The sequence below is a fragment of the Staurois parvus genome, unplaced genomic scaffold (genome assembly GCF_062004578.1).
Source record: "Staurois parvus isolate SC_StPar_1 unplaced genomic scaffold, SC_StPar_1.0 ptg000132l, whole genome shotgun sequence".
Classification (NCBI taxonomy): Eukaryota; Metazoa; Chordata; class Amphibia; order Anura; family Ranidae; genus Staurois; species Staurois parvus.
This window is the reverse complement of record NW_028317928.1, coordinates 6,772,341-6,796,288: the sequence shown is the minus strand read 5'-3', so window position 1 is coordinate 6,796,288 and position 23,948 is coordinate 6,772,341. Positions and strand designations below refer to the sequence as shown.

The 23,948-nt window shown below is 46.1% G+C and overlaps 1 protein-coding gene and 1 long non-coding RNA gene across 2 annotated transcripts; one reads left to right on the top strand and one right to left on the bottom strand.

Annotated features, from left to right (window-relative positions):
• The first annotated feature begins 1,590 nt into the window (after positions 1-1,590).
• On the top strand, positions 1,591-23,936 carry LOC149466247 (uncharacterized). The gene is made up of 16 exons (XM_089672993.1): positions 1,591-1,814; positions 6,706-6,835; positions 7,540-7,659; positions 7,741-7,864; positions 7,974-8,062; positions 8,167-8,269; positions 8,544-8,639; positions 9,131-9,228; positions 9,334-9,436; positions 13,186-13,312; positions 13,391-13,491; positions 18,117-18,214; positions 18,320-18,422; positions 20,418-20,515; positions 20,624-20,735; positions 20,825-23,936. The coding sequence occupies exons 2-16, from the start codon at positions 6,767-6,769 to the stop codon at positions 21,799-21,801; spliced, it is 2,418 nt and encodes an 805-aa protein (XP_089529119.1). The 5' UTR covers positions 1,591-1,814; positions 6,706-6,766; the 3' UTR covers positions 21,802-23,936.
• Positions 6,630-17,261, bottom strand: LOC149466248 (uncharacterized). The gene is made up of 2 exons (XR_016312164.1): positions 17,029-17,261; positions 6,630-8,191 (listed from the first exon to the last, which is right to left on the bottom strand). It is a non-coding gene; the product is annotated as an uncharacterized LOC149466248 (long non-coding RNA).
• Positions 23,937-23,948: the final 12 nt, after the last annotated feature.

Genomic DNA, 23,948 nt, shown 5'->3' with positions numbered 1-23,948 from the left:
TGTGCCCATTATGAGGGGTTCCTACCATACCTGTGCTAAGTTACTGGATGTGTACCCCTGCTGTGTCCATTATGAGGGGTTCACATCATCCCTGTGCTGAGTTCCCGGGTCTATACACCTGCTGTGCCCATTATGAGGGGTTCCCATCATCCCTGTGCTGAGTTCCCGGGTCTGTAGACCTGTGATGCCCATTATGAGGGATTCTTGCCATCCCTGTGCTGCTTTCTTGAGTCTGTACACCCAGTCTGTGCCTATTATCAGGGGTTCCCACCATCCCTGTGCAAAGTTCCCATGTCTGTATACCTGATGTGCCCATTATGAGGGGTTCCCACCATCCCTGTGCTGAGTTCCCGGGTCTGTACGCCCGCTGTGCCCATTATGAGGGGTTCCCACCATCCCTGTGCTGAGTTCCCGGGTCTGTACGCCCGCTGTGCCCATTATGAGGGGTTACCACCATCCCTGTGCTGAGTTCCCGGGTCTGTACGCCCGCTGTGCCCATTATTAGGGGTTACCACCATCCCTGTGCTGACTTCCCGGGTCTGTACACCCGCTGTGCCCATTATGAGGGGTTCCTACCATACCTGTGCTAAGTTACTGGATGTGTACCCCTGCTATGCCCATTATGAGGGGTTCCCACCGACACTGTGCTGAGTTTCTGGGTCTGTACACCTGCTGTGTCCATTATGAGGGGTTCCCACCAGGGGTGGACTAACCATTTGGAAACTCTGGCACTCCCCGAGGGCCCGGGGTCAGTAGGGGGCCCCATGAGATGCCCCTGGTACCTTTTTCATAGGCTTTTTTGAGTTTGGGCAAGGACACAGGGGCCCCATGATCCCCTATTGCCCAGGGGCCCCATGACTTGTCAGTCTGCCCCTGGTTCCCACCATTCCTGTGCTGAGTTCCCAGGTCTGTACACCTGCTGTGCCCATTATGAGGGGTTCCCACCATCCCTGTGCTAACTTCCCGGCTCTGTACACCTATTCTGCTAATTATGAGGGGTTCCCACCATCCCTGTACTGAGTTCCCGGGTCTGTACTCCTGCTGTGCTCATTATGAGGGGTTCCCACCATCCCTGTGCTGAGTTCTAAAAAAAATGTATATTTTTGAAATAACTATTATTTATAATAGAAACATTTCATTCTCTTTACAATAACATTAGTAGTAATAATATTAATACTAATGCCTCTCCCACTTCCGCCCCGTTGGCTTAAGCACTTCCGCTATGTGCGTTCCACGGCCACACAGCTCCTTCCTGGTTGCCAAAGTAACGCTGATCCAAGTCGCTGAACAGGTCACTGGCCACTTATTTAATAGCTTCCTGTCACAGTCAACGCTGTCACAGAGCCATCACTAGAGGGCAAAGTGTTCACACAGCAAAAGGAGCTGCGGCCATTTTTCCGTAGCTACCGAATTTTTTTATTTCATTCCAGCAGAAGCTTTTTCCAAATCAGTATTGATGTATGTTGATCATTTAAAGAACACATGTGGATTATTATCCAACAATGATCAAATTATTTTTGTGTGTCCTGAAGTAAGAGCAAAAGAAGTGCTAATGTATAAACTGGTTTTGTGCTTGTGTGCAGGGTTCTCAGCGGCCATTTTCTTGTAGTCTGAGAGAACAGGTAGAATTCCATGTAGCTCACATAAACTTTTAGTGTGTCCCTCCCCAGCCACCTGGGTTGTTGTAATAGGAAGCTTCACAGTGTGGAGGTAAGGGATTGAACTGTAAATGTGTAAGGTGGTGGACTGTACAGACAAGGAGGGATCATCCCTTTAAGACTGAATATACATGAATTACCTGGAGTATTACACAGGTAAGGCACATCTCAGCATCTCCAACCTGGGGGAGGGGGTATCATATGGACCTTGTTATGGTATGTTTATTATTTTATATATTTTTCTGTAAATGAGAAACAAGGGGTATGAAAAGTGGGGTATTTGGGGCCCCCTTATCTCAAAGAGGGCTTCCCTCTCCCCCACATCCACCGGGCCGGGATGAAGCCTATGAACGCAAAAACGTGAGGACAAGATGTTCGCTGGTAAGTTTCCCTCCCTGTGTTGAAAGCATGTGACTTGGTATGGTCCAGGAACCTGTGGGCTCCACTCTTGCTGCCCTTCCCTTTCCTCCACCAGCTAGGGTGAATGCTCAGTTAGGGTCTGGTATGGATTTTGAGGGGCCCCAGGCAAGAAAAAACTTGAAAAGGGAGTGGGGTCCATTCCAAAACCAATGCCAGGGCTGAGCGTGCAGCCTGGTTGGTGAGGAAAGGGCTGTCATTTACTAGAAGTAGTTGGGAAGCTGTCATTATTGGCAGTAGTCGGGAAGCTGTCATTTACTGGCAGTAGTCGGGAAGCTGTCATTTATTGGCAGTAGTCGGGAAGCTGTCATTTATTGTCAGTAGTCAGAAAGCTGTCATTTATTGTCAGTAGTTGGAAACTGTCATTATTGGCAGTACTCGGGAAGCTGTCATTTACTGGAAGTAGTCAGGAAGCTTTCATTTATTGTCAGTAGTTGGGAAGCTGTCATTTATTGTCAGTAGTTGGAAACTGTCATTATTGGCAGTACTCGGGAAGCTGTCATTTACTGGAAGTAGTCGGGAAGATGTCATTTATTGTCAGTAGTCGGGAAGCTGTCATTTATTGTCAGTAGTCGGGAAGCTGTCATTTATTGTCAGTAGTCGGGAAGCTGTCATTTATTGTCAGTAGTCGGGAAGCTGTCATTATTGTCAGTAGTCGGGAAGCTGTAATTTACTGGCAGTAGTCGGGAAACTGTCATTTACTGGAAGTAGTCAGGAAGCTGTCATTTATTGTCAGTAGTTGGAAGCTGTCATTATTGGCAGTACTTGGGAAGCTGTAACTTATTGACAGTAGTTGGAAGCTGTCATTATTGGCAGTAGTCGGAAGCTGTCATTATTGGCAATACTCGGGAAGCTGTTATTTACTGGGAGTAGTCAGGAAGCTGGCATTTATTGGGAGTAGTCGGGAAGCTGTCATTTATTGGCAGTAGGCGGGAAGCTGTCATTATTGGCAGCAGACGGGAAGCTGTAATTTATTAGCAGTAGACGGAACCTGTCATTATTGGCAATACTCGGGAAGTTGTCATTTACTGGGAGTAGTCGGGAAGCTGTCATTTATTGGGAGTAGTCGGGAGGCTGTCATTTATTGGCAGTAGTCGGGAGGCTGTCATTTATTGGCAGTAGGCGGGAAGCTGTCATTTATTGGCAGTAGTCGGGAAGCTGTTATTTATGGGCAGTAGTCGGGAAGCTGTTATTTATTGGCAGTCGTCGGGAAGCTGTCATTTGCTGGAAGTAGTCGAGAAGCTGTCATTTACTGGAAGCAGTCGGGAAGCTGTCATTTATTGGCAGTAGTCAGGAAGCTGTCATTTATTGGCAGTAGCTGTCATTTACCTGCAGTAGTCAGGAAACTGTCATTTACCTGCAGTAGTCAGGAAACTGTCATTTTACTGGCAGTATTCGGGAAACTGTCATTTACCGGCAGTATTTGGGAAACTGTCATTTATTGGCAGTAGTCGGGAAGCTGTCATTTACCTGCAGTAGTCAGGAAACTGTCATTTACCTGCAGTAGTCATGAAACTGTCGTTTTACTGGCAGTATTCGGGAAACTGTCGTTTACTGGCAGTATTTGGGAAACTGTCGTTTACTGGCAGTAGTCTGGAAGCTGTCGTTTATTGGCAGTAGTCAGGAAGCTGTCATTTACTGGACGTAGTCGGGAAGCTGTCATTTACTGGAAGTAGTCGGGAAACTGCCATTTACTGGAATTAGTCGGGAAACTGCCATTTACTGGAATTAGTCGGGAAACTGCCATTTACTGGAATTAGTCGGGAAACTGCCATTTACTGGAATTAGTCGGGAAACTGTCATTTACTGGAATTAGTCAGGAAGCTGTCATTTACTGGAAGTATTCAGAAAGCTTTTTAATGGCAGTAGTCGGGAAGCTGTCATTTATTGGCAGTAGTCGGGAAGCTGTTATTTATGGGCAGTAGTCGGGAAGCTGTTATTTATGGGCAGTAGTCGGAAAGCTGTTATTTATTGGCAGTCATTGGGAAGCTGTCATTGCTGGAAGTAGTTGGGAAGCTGTCATTTGCTGGAAGTTGTCGGGAAGCTGTCATTTATTGGCAGTAGTCGGGAAGCTGTCATTTATTGGCAGTAGCTGTCATTATTGGCAGTACTCTGGAAGCTGTCATTTACCTGCAGTAGTCATGAAACTGTCATTTACCTGCAGTAGTCATGAAACTGTCATTTACCTGCAGTAGTCATGAAACTGTCGTTTTACTGGCAGTATTCGGGAAACTGTAATTTATTGGAAGTAGTTGGGAAGCTGTCATTTACTGGAAGTAGTCTGGAAACTGTCATTTACTGGAAGTAGTTGGGCAACTGTCAATTACTGGAATAAGTCAGGAAGCTGTCATTTACTGGAAGTATTCAGGAAGCTGTCATTTACTGGAAGTATTCAGAAAGCTGTTTTTTAATGGCAGTAGTCGGGAAGCTGTCATTTACTGGCAGTAGTCGGGAAGCTGTCATTTACTGGCAGTAGTCGGGAAGCTGTCATTTACTGGAAGTATTCAGGAAGCTGTCATTTACTGGACGTATTCAGAAAGTTGTTTTTTAATGGCAGTAGTCGGGAAGCTGTCGTTTATTGGCAGTAGTCTGGAAGCTGTCGTTTACTGGCAGTAGTCGGGAAGCTGCCGTTTATTGGAAGTAGTCGGGAAGCTGTCATTTACTGGAAGTAGTCGGGAAGCTGTCATTTACTGGAAGTAGTTGGGAAGTTGTCATTTACTGGAAGTAGTCTGGAAACTCATTTACTGGAAGTAGTTGGGCAACTGTCATTTACTGGAATTAGTCAGGAAGCTGTAATTTACTGGAAGTATTCAGGAAGCTGTCATTTACTGGAAGTATTCAGAAAGCTGTTTTTTAATGGCAGTAGTCGGGAAGCTGTCATTTACTGGCAGTAGTCGGGAAGCTGTCATTTACTGGCAGTAGTGGTATCACCACTAAATGGATGGGCTAGAGGCTTATGCAAGCAGGCGACCTGGACAAAGCTGGCCATTTAATTCACCCATTTGGCTAATTGTGAACAAATTGGGTTCCAGTCAATCATGAGTTTGACCGTGAACCAAATTCTCATCACTTCTTGATACCTGACATGTCTTGTGACCAAAGATTTGGAAAAGTAAAAAGAACATTTACCGTATATACTCGAGTATAAGCCGACCCGAATATAAGCCGAGGTACCTAATTTTACCACAAAAACTGGGAAAAACTATTGACTCGAGTATAAGCCGAGGGTGGGAAATGAGGCACCTACTAGTCAATGTAAAAAATAAAGTGGGAGGAATAGTGCCCCATCATTAGTATCAGTGGGAGGAATAGTGATCCATCATTGGTGTCAGTGGGAGGAATAGTGCCCCATCATTGGTGTCAGTGGGAGGAATAGTGCCCCATCATTGGTGTCAGTGGGAGGAATAGTGCCCCATCATTGGTATCAGTGGGAGGAATAGTGCCCCATCATTGGTGTCAGTGGGAGGAATAGTGCCCCATCATTGGTATCAGTGGGAGGAATAGTGCCCCATCATTGGTGTCAGTGGGAGGAATAGTGCCCCATCATTGGTGTCAGTGGGAGGAATAGTGCCCCATCATTGGTGTCAGTGGGAGGAATAGTGCCCCATCATTGGTGTCAGTGGGAGGAATAGTGCCCCATCATTGGAATCACTGGGAGGAATAGTGCCCCACCGTTGGTGTCAGTGGGAGGAATAATGCCCCATCATTAGTATCAGTGGGAGGAATAGTGCCCCATCATTGGTGTCAGTGGGAGGAATAATGCCCCATCGTTAGTATCAGTGACACCAATGATGCGGCACTATTCCTCCCACTGACACCAATGACACTTGCTGACCCCTGTTGCAGTATGGTGCTGCTGCAGCCAGCATATGTGGTTGCAGCAGCACCTCTGCACTGCACACTTACCGGCTTTTCCCTCACTCGATTTTCGCGGGTCCGCTTGGCTCCGCCTCCTCGCCCGTGATTGGCCGCCTGTGTACCTTTCCTGAGCTACAGTTCTGGCGGCCAATCACTGGTGAGGAGGCGGAGCCGAGCGGCAGGAGTGAGGGAGTGGCCGGAGTGACGGAAGGAGCATCGCTTCCTGGATGGATCATCGTGGGAGCCAGGTAAGAGACAACAGCCCTCTGCCCACCCTGTACGCGCCCCCCTTGACGGAGCCTCGCGCCCCCCCTGGGCAGACGTTGACTCGAGTATAAGCCGAGGGGGCCGTTTTTCAACACAAAAAATGTGCTGAAAAACTCGGCTTATACTCGAGTATATACAGTAGATTTATTTTTTTTAACTGCTGTAGCAATTTTCCAGAGAGAGGTGGTGGGTATTGTTGGTGGGGGTTAGGGTCCCTGGCCTCAGAGTACAGCTGTAATAGAAGTGATCTCAGAAGGTGAATCTAATGGGTCGTGTTGTACATCCAGGGTGCTTCAACTTGGAGTTTGCAGTGTTGGCACATCTTAGGGCCCTTGCTGGGTGTCTGGCTGTGAACTTTCATAGGTTGCAATGTCTGGATGTAGATGAGAGGGGGTGGGCATGCCATCAAAGACAAGGGCACAACTGATCTCTGCAGTTCTTCAGATTTATTATTCTGTATTCTTATTCTTTGTACTACATTGATTAATCTTTATTTGTTACAAAGGTTTTGTCACATTTGGTCCCCCCAAGGGAAGCAGTCTCCATTCCTCATCTCATCAGTAAAGATGGAGAGTCACACAACTAAGAGGATATTAAATCTCACCCTGGAGATTATCTGCCTGCTGACCGGAGAGGTGAGGAGGATTCTGGGAGGTCACATGATGTCACTCTTATCTCTATTAATAAAACACAGACCTGACCGGAGAGGTGAGGAGGATTCTGGGATGTCACATGACGTCACTCTTATCTCTATTAATAAAACACAGACCTGACCGGAGAGGTGAGGAGGATTCTGGGAGGTCACATGACGTCACTCTTATCTCTATTAATAAAACACAAACCTGACCGGAGAGGTGAGGAGGATTCTGGGAGGTCACATGACGTCACTCTTATCTCTATTAATAAAACACAGACCTGATCGGAGAGGTGAGGAGTATTCTTGGAGGTCACATGACACCACTCTTATCTCTGTTAATAAAACACAGACCTGACCGGAGAGGTGAGGAGGATTCTGGGAGGCCACATGACATCACTCCCAGCTCTATTAATAAAACGCAGACCTGACCAGAGAGCTGAGGAGGATTCTGGGAGGTCACATGACATCAATCTTATCTCTATTAATAAAATGCAGAGCTGACCGGAGAGGTGAGGAGGATTCTGGGAGGTCACATGACATCACTCCTATCTCTATTAATAAAACACAGACCTGACCGGAGAGGTGAGGATTCTGGGAGGTCACATGACATCACTCTTATCTCTATTAATAAAACACATATAAGTGAAAGGTATTATGGGACAAGTAGCCATATTTCTGTCATATATTTATTTCATTCCACAGTATTATGGACCCATAAAGAAAGCGTCCAATGATTCTCTGCCTCTCTCCCTTACATCCAAGAGAAACAATATGAAGATCCTAGAAGTCACCCAGAAGATCATTGAGCTGCTGACGGGACAGGTGAGCCGGGAATTCTGGGACATGATCCAGTACCAGACAAGGGATGTGTCTGGATGGTGACTGTATCATTGTGTGTGTCAGGTTCCTATAAGGTGTCAGGATGTCATTGTCTATTTCTCCATGGAAGAGTGGGAGTATATAGAAGGACACAAGGATCTCTACAAGGACGTCATGATGGAGAACCGACCGCCCCTCACATCACCGGGTAAGAGGAGACTTCCATTTCTTGTATTGAGGATCCACCTAGATACACACATCCTCTGATATAAAGACATAGAAACAATGGATTCAGTCAGTGTGTGTGTTTCCTACAGATGGATCCAGTAATGGGAACCCACCAGAGAGATGTCCTCATCCTCTGTATTCCCGGGACGAACATCAGGAGATCCCTCTGGAGGATCAGGTAGATGGAACTGAAGTTTCTCAGATACAGTCATGAAGTAATAGCCTCTTCTTTTCTTGCAATCTGGAGATTCGAAGTATTCAGAGAAATTGTGTCTTATCCAGAGTGATGACTTCACTATCATTGAATCTGAAGATGAAGAAGAAATATCTATGATAGGTGATGGTCCATGTAAGGAGGAGGAGATCCCTCCAGAGATCAGCACAGGTGAGTAATAAACACTAAATCCAGAGAAGAGTCCCAGATCCTCCTTGTTCAGTCACTACAACCATCTCTTTTTCTCCCCCCTCCTCTGTCAGTAGACAGTAATGGGGGGACGGTATGTACCCAGTGGGGGGGTCAGGAGCCATCAGCCTCTATTAGACTCCGGCTCGCCTCCTCACATCATGTCATTAAGACGTGACCAGTCTCTCCCCACACACACTTTCTGGGGTCTCTCATACATCAGTACAGGGGGCTTCACTCTCATGTTTATTTACAGACTCCAGAGGGACTCGGAGAAATGTCATAGCTGAGGAGGAGGAAGAAGGATGTATAAGGATCAAAGAGGATAACATTCCTTCAGAGATCAGCACAGGTGAGTAATAAATGCTAAATCCAGAGAAGAGTCCCAGATTCTCCTTGTTCCGTCACTACAACAATCTCTTCTTCTTCTTTCTATTCTGATAGAAAGATATAGAAACAATGGGCGCAATTAACAAAGAATGACACAGGTGTAAAGCTAGTGCCACTCTTCGAAACTAAGATCCTGCTTCTAATCACCAATGGAGTGGTCTGCTTCATTATCTATGCCGTGTCTCTAACAGACACGGCATAGAGGGCAGGAGAGATGGAGCTGCTTGCATGTACTGTACATTTACGCATACATGCAAAAAGAGGATTGAAACACTGGCAGCTAAAGACGATGAAGGAGAAATTTCCACATGTATACACAAAGTCTTTATGGAAGATAACAAATATTGTCTCTGCCAGCAAGATAAACATCAGTAAATTATAATGTCCGTGTTCAAAAGGCCGTATTTGTTAATTACCTCCAATGTATTCAGTCACTGTGTGTGTTTCCTACAGATGGATCCAGTAACAGAAATCCCCCAGAGAGATGTCCTCGTCCTCTGGATTCCTGGGACTCCACACAGGAACATCAGGAGATCCCTCAGGAGGATCAGGTAGGAGGAATAAAAGGTTCTCAAATACAGTCATTAAGTAATAGTATCTTCTTGTCTTGCAGTCTGGAGATCAGAAGTATTCAGAACATTTTGTGTTTTTTCCAGAGCGATGACTTCACTATCATTAAAATCGAAGATGAAGAAGAGGTATCTATGATAGGTGATGGTCCATGTACGGTGGAGAAAATCCCACCAGCGATCAGCAAAGGTGGGTAATGAGCGCTAAGTCCAGAGAAGAGTCCCACATGCTCCTTGTCCAGTCACTTCAACAATCTCTTCTTCTCCTCTCTATTCTGATAATTCCGCTCTTTGTTCCTTTGTCTTTCTATCAAAGAGTGATGCAAGCATAAAGTCCGCACCACTCCTCTAAACTAGGATCCTGCTTCTAATTACCAAAGGAGTGACCTGGTCCATTTTCCATGCTGTATTTGCAACAGACAGAGAGCAGGAGAGATGGAGCTGCTTACTTCCTCTGCCCTCTCCCACCCCCTGCCCCAGCTCAGCTGAGAACGAGAAGGAACAATGGTAATTCTACACCTACATCTACACCTCCTCCCTTGGTCACTTGATAAACTCCCATGGCTTCAATTACCATCTCTATGCTGATGACACGCAAATCTATCTGTCTACCCCTCACCTCACCCTTTCAGTCTCCACTCGCATCACTAGCCTACTAAGTGACATATCGGCTTGGATGTCACTCCACTTCCTCAAACTCAACCTTTCCAAAACTGAGCTCTTAGTATTCCCCCCAGCCCGTGCCACCTCCACTGACTTCACCGTAAATATCGATAACACAATCATCAGTTCATCCCCTCATGCCAGGGTACTAGGTATAACCCTAGACTCCCATCTGTCCTTCCAGCCCCAGATCCAATCACTGACAAAATCATGTAGACTTCACCTCCGCAACATCTCCAAGATACGACCGTTCCCAACCTCAGAAACTACTAAGCAACTCATTCACTCCCTTGTTATATCTTGCCTTGACTATAGTAACTCCCTCCTCATTGGCCGACCTCATCGCAGGCTATCCCCTCTTCAGTCTATCATGAATGCTGCTGCCAGACTCATCCACCTTACTAACCGTTCTGTATCTGCCACCCCTCTCTGCCAATCCCTCCACTGGCTCCCAGTTGCCCAATGTATAAAATTTAGAACACTAACAATGACATATAAAGCGTCCACAACACTGCCCCAAATTACATAACCGATCTTGTCTTTAAATATCACCCAAAACCGTACTCTCCAATCCTCGCAAGACCTCCTACTCTCTAGCTCCCTTATCTCCTCCTCCCATGCTCATCTCCAGGACTTCTCCAGGGTGTCCCCCATCCTCTGGAACTCTCTACCCCAATCTATCAGACTATCGCCTACTCTACTTACTTTTAGGCGATCACTGAAAACCTATCTCTTCAGGGAAGCCTATCCCGCCCTCTGCTAATAATGGAATCCTCCACTCTTTCAACCACTCCATCCCCCAAAGTTATTACCTATTGTACCATTAACCCCTCCCTCCTAGATTGTAAGCTCCAAGGAGCAGGGCTGCGTTTATAAGGTGTGTCACTTGTGCTAGTTTTTTTTCCACTTTGAAATACAAACTGACACGAGTGGAGTAAATAGACCTGCAACAGGTCTATCTGCTTTGTTAATGTGGTGCCCGCCACTCCCCCCACCTCTTGGACACGGGTGAAAAAAGTGCCACAGTTATAGCTATGGGGCTTTTTTTTCCCTAAGGATACACAACCATGAAAGAACCCGATTCAAAGTGTTTTTTCTTTACCGATCTAAATGCAGTTGTATGGTTTTCAATGGGGGCATGCACACAGGTGGGTAAACGTGCTGCATTCAGATCTGTAACCAAAAATTAAAAAAAAAAATCTGTGCCAGAGGACAAACATTATGCGCACATGCACGCATGTATATGTGTGTACATCAGTGTTTCTCAACCTTTTTTCAGTCAAGTCAAGGCACCCTTTATAATTATGGACAGTCCCGAGGCACCCTTTAAAATTATGGAAATTCTTGAGGAACCCCATTCTGAAATGGGGTGCCTTAAGACTGTCCATAATTTTAAAAGGGCACCCCATTTTAAAATGTGAATAACTACTCTAATAGATTTCTATAACACAGCAACATCCACACACGTAGGACACCCAGCATTAAAGGTGATTTATTCTTCCAAAGCAAATACACTTTTGCGCACTGGTACTGACTAGTATTCCAGTGTTTCTCTTCTCCCTCACTGAGCTAATGTGACCCCAGCACTGATGGAAAGGGGCAGGGGAGGGTCAAGCTAGGATGCTGTGCAGGCAGCTGGCATCCTCCTTATCAACTGATGATGTCATTGGTTGTCAGGATGCCGGCGGCTAGAAGGTCGTAATGGTGCACAATGAAAATCTGTGGCTTTGTGTAACTAAAAGGCAGGCTTGATCCATCCGCTGGCTTGTATACAAGTTTTGGGCAATTTTTAGACATTTTGCCAAGGCACCCTTGAAGAAACCTCAAGGCACCCCAGGGTGCCTGGGCACCGTGGTTTAGAAAGGCTGGTATACATAGATGCAAAAAGTGGATTGAAACTTTGGCAGCAAAAGAGAATGAAGATGAATTTTACGGGTGTGTGTGCAAGGTCTTTATGGAAGATAACTTTTTTTTTTTAACTCAGGATTTACCATATTTTGCCTCTGTCAGCAACATAAACATCAGCAAGGCCCCGTTCACACCTGGGCGTTTCTGATCACGATCCCCCGACGCTCTGCAAAGCGGACAATTCGCACCACGCTTGTTCAGGTGCCATTCATTTTCAATGTCTCCTAGATTGTAAGCTCCAAGGAGCAGGGCCCTCCTATCCCTCTTGTATTGAACTGTATTGTTGCTGTATTGTCTCCCTTTATATTGTAAAGCACTGAGAAAACTGTTGACGCCATATAAATCCTGTATAATAATAATAATGTCACCTAAACACGGGTGCGGTTCTGCCACGATTGCCATGCGATAAATCTCTCTCCAAACGTGGCAAACCGCTTGATGCTTAAAAAGGAGCAGAAGTTTATTTTGGGCGAAAAGCTTCACGTGATGAGGCTTGTTGCGATTGCAGCGCGATTTATCACGCAGCAATCGTGGCAGAACCGCATCTGCGTTTAGGCGCCATTGAAAATGAATGGCACCTGAACAAGAGTGGTGCGATTTGTCTGTTTTGCAGGGCATTTTGGGATCACGTGCAAGATTGCAGCGATTCTGCCTGTGATTGCAAATGCCCAGGTGTGAATGGGGCCTAAATTATTATGTCTGTGTTCAAGAGGCCACCGGGACAAAGCCAAACGTGTGCTCAAAGTGCGGGAAGCGGTTTCTTCTCAGGTCCTATCTTACCATCCATCAAAAAGTGCACTCGGGAGAAGCCTTATTCCTGCCCCGAGTGCGGCAAACGTTTTACGGTAAAGTCAGGTTTCACCCGGCACCAAAAAGTCCACAGTGCCGAGAGGCCATTCTCGTGCTCGCAGTGCGGGAAGTGTTCTGAGTGGAAGTCGTCCCTTGACTATCATAAGAAGAGCCCCCTTGGGTTACTCAGTGCTCCAGGAGTTAAACCCGCCTCGGACTTTTGTTTCCCTTCCGCTTAATCAGTTTCACTCCCATGAGCTCGGGATAATGAACATCAACAGACAAAGCACTGTGGTGTATCAACTCCGTATTGGAATATTATTCTGCAAGCTCGACATTTCTATAAAATATACATAAGGAGTGGCTTAGGCAGTAGCCAATTACAGGTTAACAGTTTGCATATGTAGTGAGTGAAACTCATATCACTCATGTTTTCCAGTCAATCAAAACACTTCAGTTTTGTTGTAGCTGACTAGAAAACTACTGTTTAATACAAAACTCACGTAACCCTTCAAGGCCGTATTTGTTAAATCCCCCAAATGTATTTATTCTGTGTGTGTGTGTGTGTGTTTCCAACAGATGGATCCAGGAACAGAAATCCCCCAGAGAGATGTCCCTGTCCTCTGTATTCCCGGGACTCCACACAGGAACATCAGGAGATCCCTCAGGAGGATCAGGTAGATGGAGCTGAAGGTTCTCAGATACAGTCATGAAGTAATCGCATCTTCTTCTCTTGCAATCTGGAAATCCAAAGTATTGAGAGCATTTTGTGTCTTATCCAGAGTGATGACTTCACTGTCATTACAGTCGAAGATGAAGGAGAGATTTCTATTGTGGGTGATAAGCCGTGTACGGTGGAGGAAGTTCCTCCAGAGATCAGCACAGGTGAGGAATAAACTCTAAATCCAGAGAAGAGTCCCAGATCCTCCTTGTTCAGTCACTAGAACAATCTCTTCTTCTCCCCCCTCCTCTGTCAGTAGACAGCAATGGGGGGACAGTATGTGCCCAGTAGAGAAGTCAGGAGCCATCAGCCTCTATTAGACTCTGGCTCTCCTCCTCACATCACTCACATCATGTCACTGAGACTTGACCAGTCTCCCCCCACACACACTCTCTGGGATCTCTCATACATCTCAGTACAGGGGGCTTCACTCTCATCTTTATTTGCAGACCCCGGAGACACCACCAAAGTCACTCAGAGGTACGTCAAAGCTGAGGAGAAGGAAGGACATGCAAAGATTAAAGGGGATGGAATCCCTCCAGAGATCAGCACAGGTGAGGAATAAACACTAAATCCAGAGAAAAGTCCCAGATCCTCTTTGTTTCATCACTACAACAATCTCTTCTTTCTATCATTCTAACCATTCCAACCCCTTATTAATTTTTTCTTTTTCCAGGTGGAACAAGTCGGAATAACTGGGCAAAATGTCCCGTGATCTCTCTAGACAGTGAGATGGAAGATACTGACATCACATCCGATTCTTCGGATTATGACTCCATTACACCACATCGCCATTCAGTTCTTCCCAGTGCAGATCTTTCCTCCGATCCCTCCACACATGGGGCAATTTTTTCTGATCAGTTCCCCGCTATCACTTCTCAAACGTCTCATGGTGAGGATAATATTTTACAACATTCCGAAGGAGGTGAAAATGTTACCCAGGAAGGGAACTTTGTTGAACAACAGACAAATGATACGGGCCAGAAGGAGAATTCTTTCACTTGCCCCGAATGCGGAAAATGTTTTGCCCTGAGGTCCAGCCTTACTAGACATCGGAGAGTGCACACTGGGACAAAGCCATACGTGTGCTCAAAGTGCGGGAAGCGTTTTCTTCTCAGGTCCTATCTTACCAGCCATCAAAAAGTCCACTCAGGGGAGAAGCCTTATTCCTGCCCCGAGTGCGGCAAACGTTTTGCGGTAAAGTCAGGTTTCACCCGGCACCAGAAAGTCCACAGTGCCGAGAGGCCGTTTTCGTGCTCGCAGTGCGGGAAGTGTTTCCAGTGGAAGTCGTCCCTTGACTATCATAAGAAGACACACGATGTGGAAAAGCCTTTTGCGTGTGAGCAGTGTGGGAAGTCTTTTCAGTGGAGGACGTTTCTCGACTTTCACATGCATACGCACACCAATGAAAAGCCGCCTTCTTCCTGAGTGCGAGATTGTATGTTTCCTTTTACCAAACCCCCTCCATTCAGAAGGGTAGGTGCACTTTTGTGATAAAAAATAAAATTCTACTTCGTTCCTCTTGGCTGAATTTAATACTTTTGGAGGCTGGAGTGATAAAATTATGATATCCATACACCACCTGCTGTTAGTGCAGTGTCCAGAATAACGTACAAAAAGAAGGTGCCCTGAAGCAGGAAGGAATCATGCCCATCTTCTCTTTTGCTGTGCTATCTTCCAGATGATCTCTGCCAGCCATTCATAAGCTAGCAGAAGGTACATCTAAGACCTCATTCACCATGGGTGAATCTGTTTATGTGGCTTGAGCTGCCAGGTGCTGTCTGCAGGCAGCCCATGTACGTGTGTGGGGATGCAGCGCCTAATTGGACACAGTTGCTCTTCCCAGTATGAAGATGTTGACATTGATGATGACGTATATGATTGTCAATCTATCAATCTTCATCACCGTGAGCACGATAACATTGAAAATGATTTTGATGATTGTCAATTTATCCATCTTTGTCATTGAGAGAACGAAAGTACTGAGAATGATGTTGATGATTATCAATGTATTCATCTTCATCATCGTGAGCACGAAAGCCTTAAAATTAAGTTGATGTTGACGATTGTCAATGTATCCATCTTCATCGAGAGAATGAAAATGTTGAGAATGATTTTGATGATTGTCAATCTATTCATCGCCTTCATCAGGAGAACAAAAGCATTGAGAATAATGTTGATGATTGTCAATGTATCCATCTTCGTCATTGCGAGAACGAAAGCATTGAGAATGATGTTGATGATTGTCAATGTATCCATCTTCGTCATTGCGAGAACAAAAGCATTGAGAATGATGTTGACGATTGTCAATGTATCCATCTTCATCATCAAGAGAATGAAAATGTTGTGAATGATGTTGATGACTGTCACTCTATTCACCGTCTTCATCAAGAGAACAAAAGCGTTAAGAATGATGTTGATGATTGTCAATGTATCCATCTTCGTCACTGATAGAACAAAAATGTTGAGAATGATGTTGACTGTCAATGTATCTGTCTTCATCATCGTAAGAACGAAAACACTGCGAATGATGTTGACGATTGACAATCTATCCATCTTCGTCATCGAGAGAACAAAAGCGTTGAGAATGATGTTGATGAATGTCAATCCATCCATCTTTGAATTCTGAGAAAGAAAATGTTGAGGTTGATGTTGACAGTTGTCAATATATCCATCTTCATCACTGTCAACACAAAAACTTTGACAAAGAAGTTGACAGTGACATTAAAGTTGACAATCGTCTATCTTCATCATCGTCAAACACATTGATAATAACGTTGACAGTCGTCAATGTATCTATCTTCGTCATCATCAACTAATTTTTCTGTTTCCTGTTAGAATCACCAAGATGAATATGTTGGTGATCATCATTGTCAATATTTTTTTTGTTTGACGATCGATACATTGACGATCACCAATGTCAACATCTTCAAATTGGCCAAATGGCTGTTTCGGAGCAACTAAACTGGCTGTCAAAGTATCCATCTTTGTCACTGTCAGCACGAACACGCGTTGACGAAGATGGATACGTTGGTGATGTTATCATCAACATATTTGTGTTGATGATGATGTATACACTGACACCCGCGCCCATGCGAATGAGGCCTAAAATAGAACCCCAGCTGCTTTCCTTGACACAACACTGTACTCAAATACCTGAGGCCTTTTCAGTAAAGATCAATTTGGACGGGCAAGATCATGATAATCCTTGTGCGCCAGGACTTTACACAACCGTCCCTTTGGTAGTTGCTGAGCTGTATCACTAATTAATCTAAAACGGTAGAAAGTATTTACTAGGCTGGAAAGTAAGGGATTGTCTCACTAGCAGGAACCCAGACAGAAGACAGTAAAGTCAGACAGTTGAACTGTGATTTTACCGCCCCCCCCCCCCCCCCCAAACAATGGCATATACTTCGGGTGCAAGGCCTTGTTTTGTGGCCACAGAAAAAATGAAGTGGCAGGTTGCTTTTGGTGGGTGGTGCTGCTGTCCTCTACTCTGGGGACCCTTTGCTAGTTGAACCCGCCATAGACCTATCCATCAATGATGATGTGGGGGTGGGGAGTCCTTTGTGACTTTGTTGCTGGATCCCATAATCACAATGTTTAGATTTTATTTTAATACCATGATTAAGAAAACATTTACCATACCGTCTTCACAAAATTGTATATATATATTACAAAAATTACAATAACAAACATACCTATCATCAATTAGCCCATCACCAGAAACCTGCACTTCCGCCCTGTGGCTCCTTGACTTCCGCTCCATGCGTTCCACGGGCCACGCAATTGCTTCCTGGTTGCCATGGTGACGCCCAACGGAGCAGCTGAACAATCTTCCTAGAAGCCGACAATAACAGAGAGCTATTTATTCCAGCGTGGTGACCTCTACTGGGCAAAGTGGGATCACACACGCCTGAGCTAAATCCTGACCAACGTGTCCTCAGTCTAATAACACGGCGGCCATTTTGTTGTAGCTTCTATAGGTATTGGCTAATTAATTTTTGTAAAACAGAGCAACGTTGTGAAATGATAGCTCATGTAATCCCAGAGTCGCCATATTGAAATAAAAATTGAATTAAAAACGCTCGAATGGTTGTTCTGAGAGCGTGTGCTCGGTGGCCATTTTGTTGTAGCCCATGGGAAGAGACAAGAATGAGCTCCAGTTGTGTTAAGAATGCTCTTAGTGGGGATGTAAGCCTGGAGAAGGTAATATTATGATATCAAAGGAGATCACAGCATGCCTGTGCACTGGAATGGGTGTTGGGCAATAGATCACATGTCCCCCTATACAGCACACAATCAGGGGTCAGCAGGCTCTGCAGTGGGGGAATGATTCTCCTATGGTGTATTGGGCTCTGTAGTGAGATAAATATTTAAATAGCCCCCATTATCACACACTTAAAGGGCATGTATCCTACTTGGGGCACTTATTATGACTCCACCTCCCCTCCACTGCCAAAAGAACTGACCTAACTATGCCAGGGGCCCCATACTCTTCCATGATCAATAACAGTCAACGCAGTCACAGGGCAACCTCTAATTCAGCACCACCCTCTACTGGAGGGGGCAGAAACTGCTGTGTGTTGACCTTTAACTAATTGTGGCTTGACATTTACAGGTCCTTCACCAGAAGATCCAACGTCATGATGGAGAACCGGCCGCCCCTCACATCACCGGGTAAGAGGAGACTTTCATTTCTTGTATTGAGGATCCACCTAGATACACACATCCTCTGATATAAAGACATAGAAACAATGTATTCAGTCAGTGTGTGTGTTTCCTACAGATGGATCCAGTAATGGGAACCCACCAGAGAGATGTCCCCGTCCTCTGTATTCCTGGGACTCCACACAGGATCATCAGGAGATCCCTCAGGAGGATCAGGTAGGTGAAGCAAAGGTTCTCAGTTGCAGTCCAGACATACCAGCATCTACTTTTCTTGCAGTGATGATGATCAGAGGTATTTAGAGCATTCTGTCTCCTATACAGAGTGACGGCTTGACTGTGGTTAAAGTTGAAGATGAAGAAGAGATGGGCATGATGGATGATGGTCCATGTAAGGAGGAGGTAATTCCTCCAAAGATCAGCCCAGGTGAGGAATAAACACTAAATCCAGAAACAAGTACAAGAATGTATTGCATGGTGGGTAGTCTGTACTGAACATTGCATTCTCAATGCATGTTGAGCCCCTGGGCCACACAGTGTCACTGGTGCTATGATGCTGTCGCCTGCACATTGTCATTGGTTGCTATGATGCTGTCAGCTGCACATTGTCATTGGTTGCTATGATGCTGTCAGCTGCACAGTGTCAGTGATTGCTATGATGCTGTCGGCTGCACAGTGTCACTGGTTGCTATGATGCTGTCAGCTGCACATTGTCATTGGTTGCTATGATGCTGTTGGCTGCACATTGTCTCTGGTTGCTATGATGCTGGCGGCTGCACAGTGTCTCTGGTTGCTATGATGCTGTCAGCTGCGTGGTGTCATTGGATGCTATGATGATGTTGGCTGCGCGGTGTCACTGGTTGCTGTGATGTTGACTGCACGGTGTCACTGGTTACTATGATGCTGTCAGCTTTACAGTGTTACTGGTTACTATGATGCTGTCAGCTGCATGGTGTCACTGGTTGCTAGGATGATGTTTGCTGCACTGTGTCACTGGTTGCTAGGATGCTGTTGGTTGCACGGTGTAACTGGTTGCTAGGATGCTGTTGACTGCACAGTGTCACTGGTTGCTATGATGCTGTCAATTGCACAGTGTCACTGGTTGCTATGAAGCTGTCAGCTGCACAGTGTCACTGGTTGGTATGACAACCTGTTAAGCTTGCAGCACTGCTCAAAGCCAAAAGACTTGAGATAATCCCGCCGGTAACAGAGTATGGGAGCTGGCATTGCTGCACTGATTTAGAGACAATGGAAGTAAGGAATGACAGATTCTGCATCAAACCTCCCCAGTGGGAATAATGGTATTGGCCTCAGCCACCACTCCAACAACGCCCACTGATGTGTTTCACCCTGCCCACCAGGGGCTTTGTTACAGAGCTCACCTCGATGGGCGGGGCGAAACATGTCAGGGTGCGTGGCTCAGACCAACACTTGATGCTGCGTCTGTCCTTCCTTCCATTGTATTTGGTTGCTATGATGCTGTCGCTAAGGCGATGTTGGCTGTGCAGCATCAGGGCAAACCAAAGATGCATCCACAGCCCTCTGCAGCTGTCAGTCAGGAAATTCCCGTCATTGACGAAATATGGGCATTGCCATATTTGGGTGATGACATCAGCCAGCATTTTTGGTCCCCTTGTTTATATTCAGCCATCGGCTGAATATCAAACAATCCTTCAAAGTTAGTATTACTAAACCCCGGACCCTGCATTCACTATATCTGGTCTCCCCAAACCCTGCATTCACTATATCTGGTCTCCCCGGACCCTGCATTCACTATATCCGCTCTCCCCGGATGCTGCATTCACTATATCCGCTCTCCCCGGACCCTGTATTCACTATATCTGCTCTCACCGGACCCTGCATTCACTATTACCGCTCTCCCCAGACCCTGCATTCACTATATCCGGTCTCCCAGGACCCTGCATTTACTAGATCGGGAAGAGCGGACGTAGTGAATGCAGGGTCCGGGGAGAGCAGATATAGTGAATACAGGGTCCGGGGAGAGCGGATATAGTGAATGCAGCGTCCGGGGAGAGCGGATATAGTGAATGCGGGGTCCGAGGAGACCGGATATAGTGAATGCGGGGTCCGGGGAGACCGGATATAGTGAATGCGGGGTCCGGGGAGAGTGGATATAGTGAATGCAGGGTCCAGGGTTTACACTTTAACTCACATTCATACATACACATACTAGGGCCAATTTAGACAGGGGCTAAGTAACTTACCAGTATGTCTTTGGAGTGTGAGAGGAAACCCACGCAGGTACAGGGACAACATGCAAACGTCAGGCAGGTAGTGCCGTCATTGGGATTCGAACCGCAACCCTAGTGCTGCCTGGCGAAAGTGCTAACCACTTAGCCACTGTGCCTGAATGTGACCATTACATCTTACATGAACATAGCAATGTAACTGTTTCCTACAGATGGATCCAGTAACAGAAACCCCCCAGAGAGATGTCCCCGTCCTCTGTATTCCCGGGACTCCACACAGGAACATCAGGAGATCCCTCAGGAGGATCAGGTAGATGAGCCTTCAGCTTTCCAAAATACAATTAAAGGACTTCTGTTGAGTCTTCTTGAGGAACAATTGTTAGTTTTATATCATAGGTTATTTTTTTTTCTGCTTTAGGAGGAAAATCTGCTTAATTTTAAAGTTGAAGTGAAGGAGGAAGTAGAAGAGCCATATGTGAGGGATGATGAGTCATGTAAGGAGGAGGAGATCCCTCCAGAGATCAGCCCAGGTGAGGAATAAACACTAAATCAAGAGAAGAGTCTCAGATCCTCCTTGTTCAGCCACTACAACAATCTCTTCTTCTCCCCACCCCCCTAGATGGAAGATACAGAAGGTATAGCATGGAGGACCGTCTTGTTACATCTCCAGGTGGTGGGATAGAAGATGATGACTCTACATCGGGCTCTTCTGAAGGAATTTCCATCACCTCAGACCTCCATCCTTTAAGGCACAGCACAGATCTATCATTTGATCGTTCTGATCACTCCAAGGCCACTACCCATCAAACCATTGCTCGAGGAAGTGAAATGTTTCCATGTTCTGAATGTGGAAAGTTTTTCAACAAGAGAGCAGATCTCAATGTACATCTCCGAATCCACACCGGGGAGAAGCCTTACTCTTGTTCAGAATGCGGGAAAAGCTTTTCGAGGAAACGTTACCTTATTGAACATCAGAAAACTCACACGGGCCAGGACCTTTACTCCTGTTCAGAGTGCGGGAAATGTTTTACCCGGAGGCCAAACCTTATTTTGCACCACAAGACTCACACAGGAGAGAAGCCGTATTCATGTTCAGAATGCGGGAAGTCTTTTATATACAAGACTCATCTTGTTACTCACCAGCGAACTCATACGGGGGAGAAGCCCTATTCTTGCACCGAGTGCGGAAAGTCCTTTAAAGACAGGTCGTATTTTATCAGCCACCAAAAGGTTCACACGGGGGAGAAGCCTTACGCCTGCACCGAGTGCGGGAAAAGCTTCAAGTGGAAATCAAACCTGGTGACCCACCAGAGAACGCACACAGGGGAGCGGCCCTACTCCTGCACAGAGTGCGGAAAGTGCTTTCCGGACAAAGCGTATCTCATCGCCCATCAAAAACTTCACTCGGGGGAGAAGCCCTATCCTTGTCCTGAGTGTGGCAAATGTTTTTCGGTCAAATCGAACCTTATTAAGCATAGGAAAATCCATGTCCAGAAACCTTTCCTGTGCCGCGAGTGCGGAAGCTGCTTTGAGTCAAATCCATTGTTGGATTACCATAAAACCATGCATGGCCTGGAGAAGGAGATGCCGTTCTGAGAAGATCTTCCACCATGCCATGTGCTGCTGCCATGCTATGACCTCATCCAGGGCTTGCTAAGATGCTTCAAATGTCTGGGTGCATCCTAAAAAAAAGAGACAAACGTGGCCTACTGTGAAATTACCAAAGACGTTGAAGGGGCTCATTCTGAGCTGCTTGAATCTCAGAAAATGCAGGTCCCGTGTTCCCTAGTCCCAGCTCTGCTCTTGGGTGGCACTCAACCATAGATGAACAGGATGTGGTCCTACTCAGAAGCACTAATAGCCTACTGAGTTTGAGTTCTGTGTATTTTATAGCAATCCGATTAAAGTGGACCTGTTCTCATTATGCCCCATGTAATATCTAACACAGTGTACTAGGAGTAATCCGATCTGAGCCCCAGAGTAACTTCAGATCTAGTGGGAGCTCTTCTTACCCCTGCACATCATTACCCATCCCCCAACACGGTATTCAGTTTAATTCTTGGGGCGGGGTTTGTGTGCCAAATACAATATCAACCTTAACCTCTTACCGCCCATATAACGCATATGTGCAGGGGGCAAAGAAGGTGGATATTTAATGCCCACACACTGCACATACGTTATATTGCCAAAAGTTTTGGGCCAGCTCTCCAAATCATGTGATTCAGGTGTACCAATCCCCTCCATGGCCACATGTGTATACAATCAAGCCCCTAGGCATGCAGACTGCTTCTGCAAATATTTGTGAAAGAATGGGTCGCTCTCAGGAGCTCAGTGACTCCAAGCGTGATAGGTTGTCACCTGTGCAATAAGTCCATCCGTGACATTTCCTGGCTACTAAATATTCCACGCTCATCTGTTAGTGGGATTGTAACAAAGTGGAAGCAACTGGGAACAACAGCAACTCAGCCACCAAGTGGTAGGCCATGTCACATGACAGAGCGGGGTCAGCGCATGCTGAAGCGCACAGTGCGCAGAAGTCGCCAACTGTCTGCAGAGTCAATAGCTAAAGACCTCCAAACTTGGTGTGGCCTTCAGATTTGCACAACAACAGTGCGTAGAGAGCTTCATGGAATGGGTTCCATGGCCGAGCAGCTGCATCTAAGCCTTACATCACCAAGTGCAATGCAAAGTGTCGGATGCCGTGGTGTAAAGCACATCGCCACTGCACTCTAGAGCAGTGGAGACGTCTTCTCTAGAGTGACCAATCACACTTCTCTTTCTGGCAATCCGATGGACATGTCTGGGTTTGGTGGTTGCCAGGAGAACAGTACTTGCCTGACTGCATTGTGCCAAGTGTAAAGTTTGGTGGAGGGGGGATTTTGGTGTGGGGTTGTTTTTCAGGGGTTGAGCTTGGCCCCCTAGTTCCAGTGACGGGAACTCTTAAGGCGTCCGCATACCAAGACATTTTGGACAATTTCGTTCTCCCAACTTTGTGGGAAGAGTTTGGGAATGGCCCTTTCCTGTTCCAACATGACTGCACACCAGTGCACAAAGCAAGGTCCTTAAAGACATGGATGAGCCAGTTTGGGGTGGAGGAACTTGACTGGCCTGCACAGAGTCCTGACCTCAACCCCATAAGACACATTTGGGATGAATTAGAGCGGAGACTGCAAGCCAGGCCTCCTCCCCCGAAATCAGTGCCTGACCTGACAAATGTGCTTCTGGAAGAATGGTCAAACCTTCCCATAGATACCCTCCTAAACCTCCCAGAAGAGTTGAAGATGTTATAGCTGCAAAGGGCGGACCAACTCATTATTGAACCCTACGGACTAAGACTGGGGGGCCATTAAAGTTCATGTGCGTGGAAAGGCAGGGGACCCGATACTTTTGGCAATATAGTGTGTGTGTCTATAAGAGATAATGGTTTCTGTGCTGAGAGCTCCTTCCCTGCACAGAGAGTGAGCTGTCAAAGAGAGTTCCCGGTCTCTAGTAATGACCGGCTCCCGATCATGTGACCGCTTTTACAGCCAATCACAGTGGTCACGTAATCAGGCAGTCATTCCAGCCTCCGTGACGTAATAGCCAACGGGAAGGGCTTGAAGGGTAACTGCACTTTCGTGAAAAAAAAAAAAAAAGAAATTATAGCAAATAAAAAATACTAGAGCATATACAATTGCTAAACAAGCCATGCTGTCATTCTGATGTTAATAAAAAATACTTCTCCTTTTCAATCTGCGTCTGTT

Bases quoted from the DNA above. Each gene is read 5' to 3' on its own strand.
- LOC149466247 (XM_089672993.1), top strand. From the start codon at position 6,767: ATGGAGAGTCACACAACTAAGAGGATATTAAATCTCACCCTGGAGATT. The intron at 8,063-8,166 runs GTAGATGGAACT...TGTCTTATCCAG, and splicing joins AGATCCCTCTGGAGGATCAG to AGTGATGACTTCACTATCAT. The intron at 18,215-18,319 runs GTAGGTGAAGCA...TCTCCTATACAG, and splicing joins AGATCCCTCAGGAGGATCAG to AGTGACGGCTTGACTGTGGT.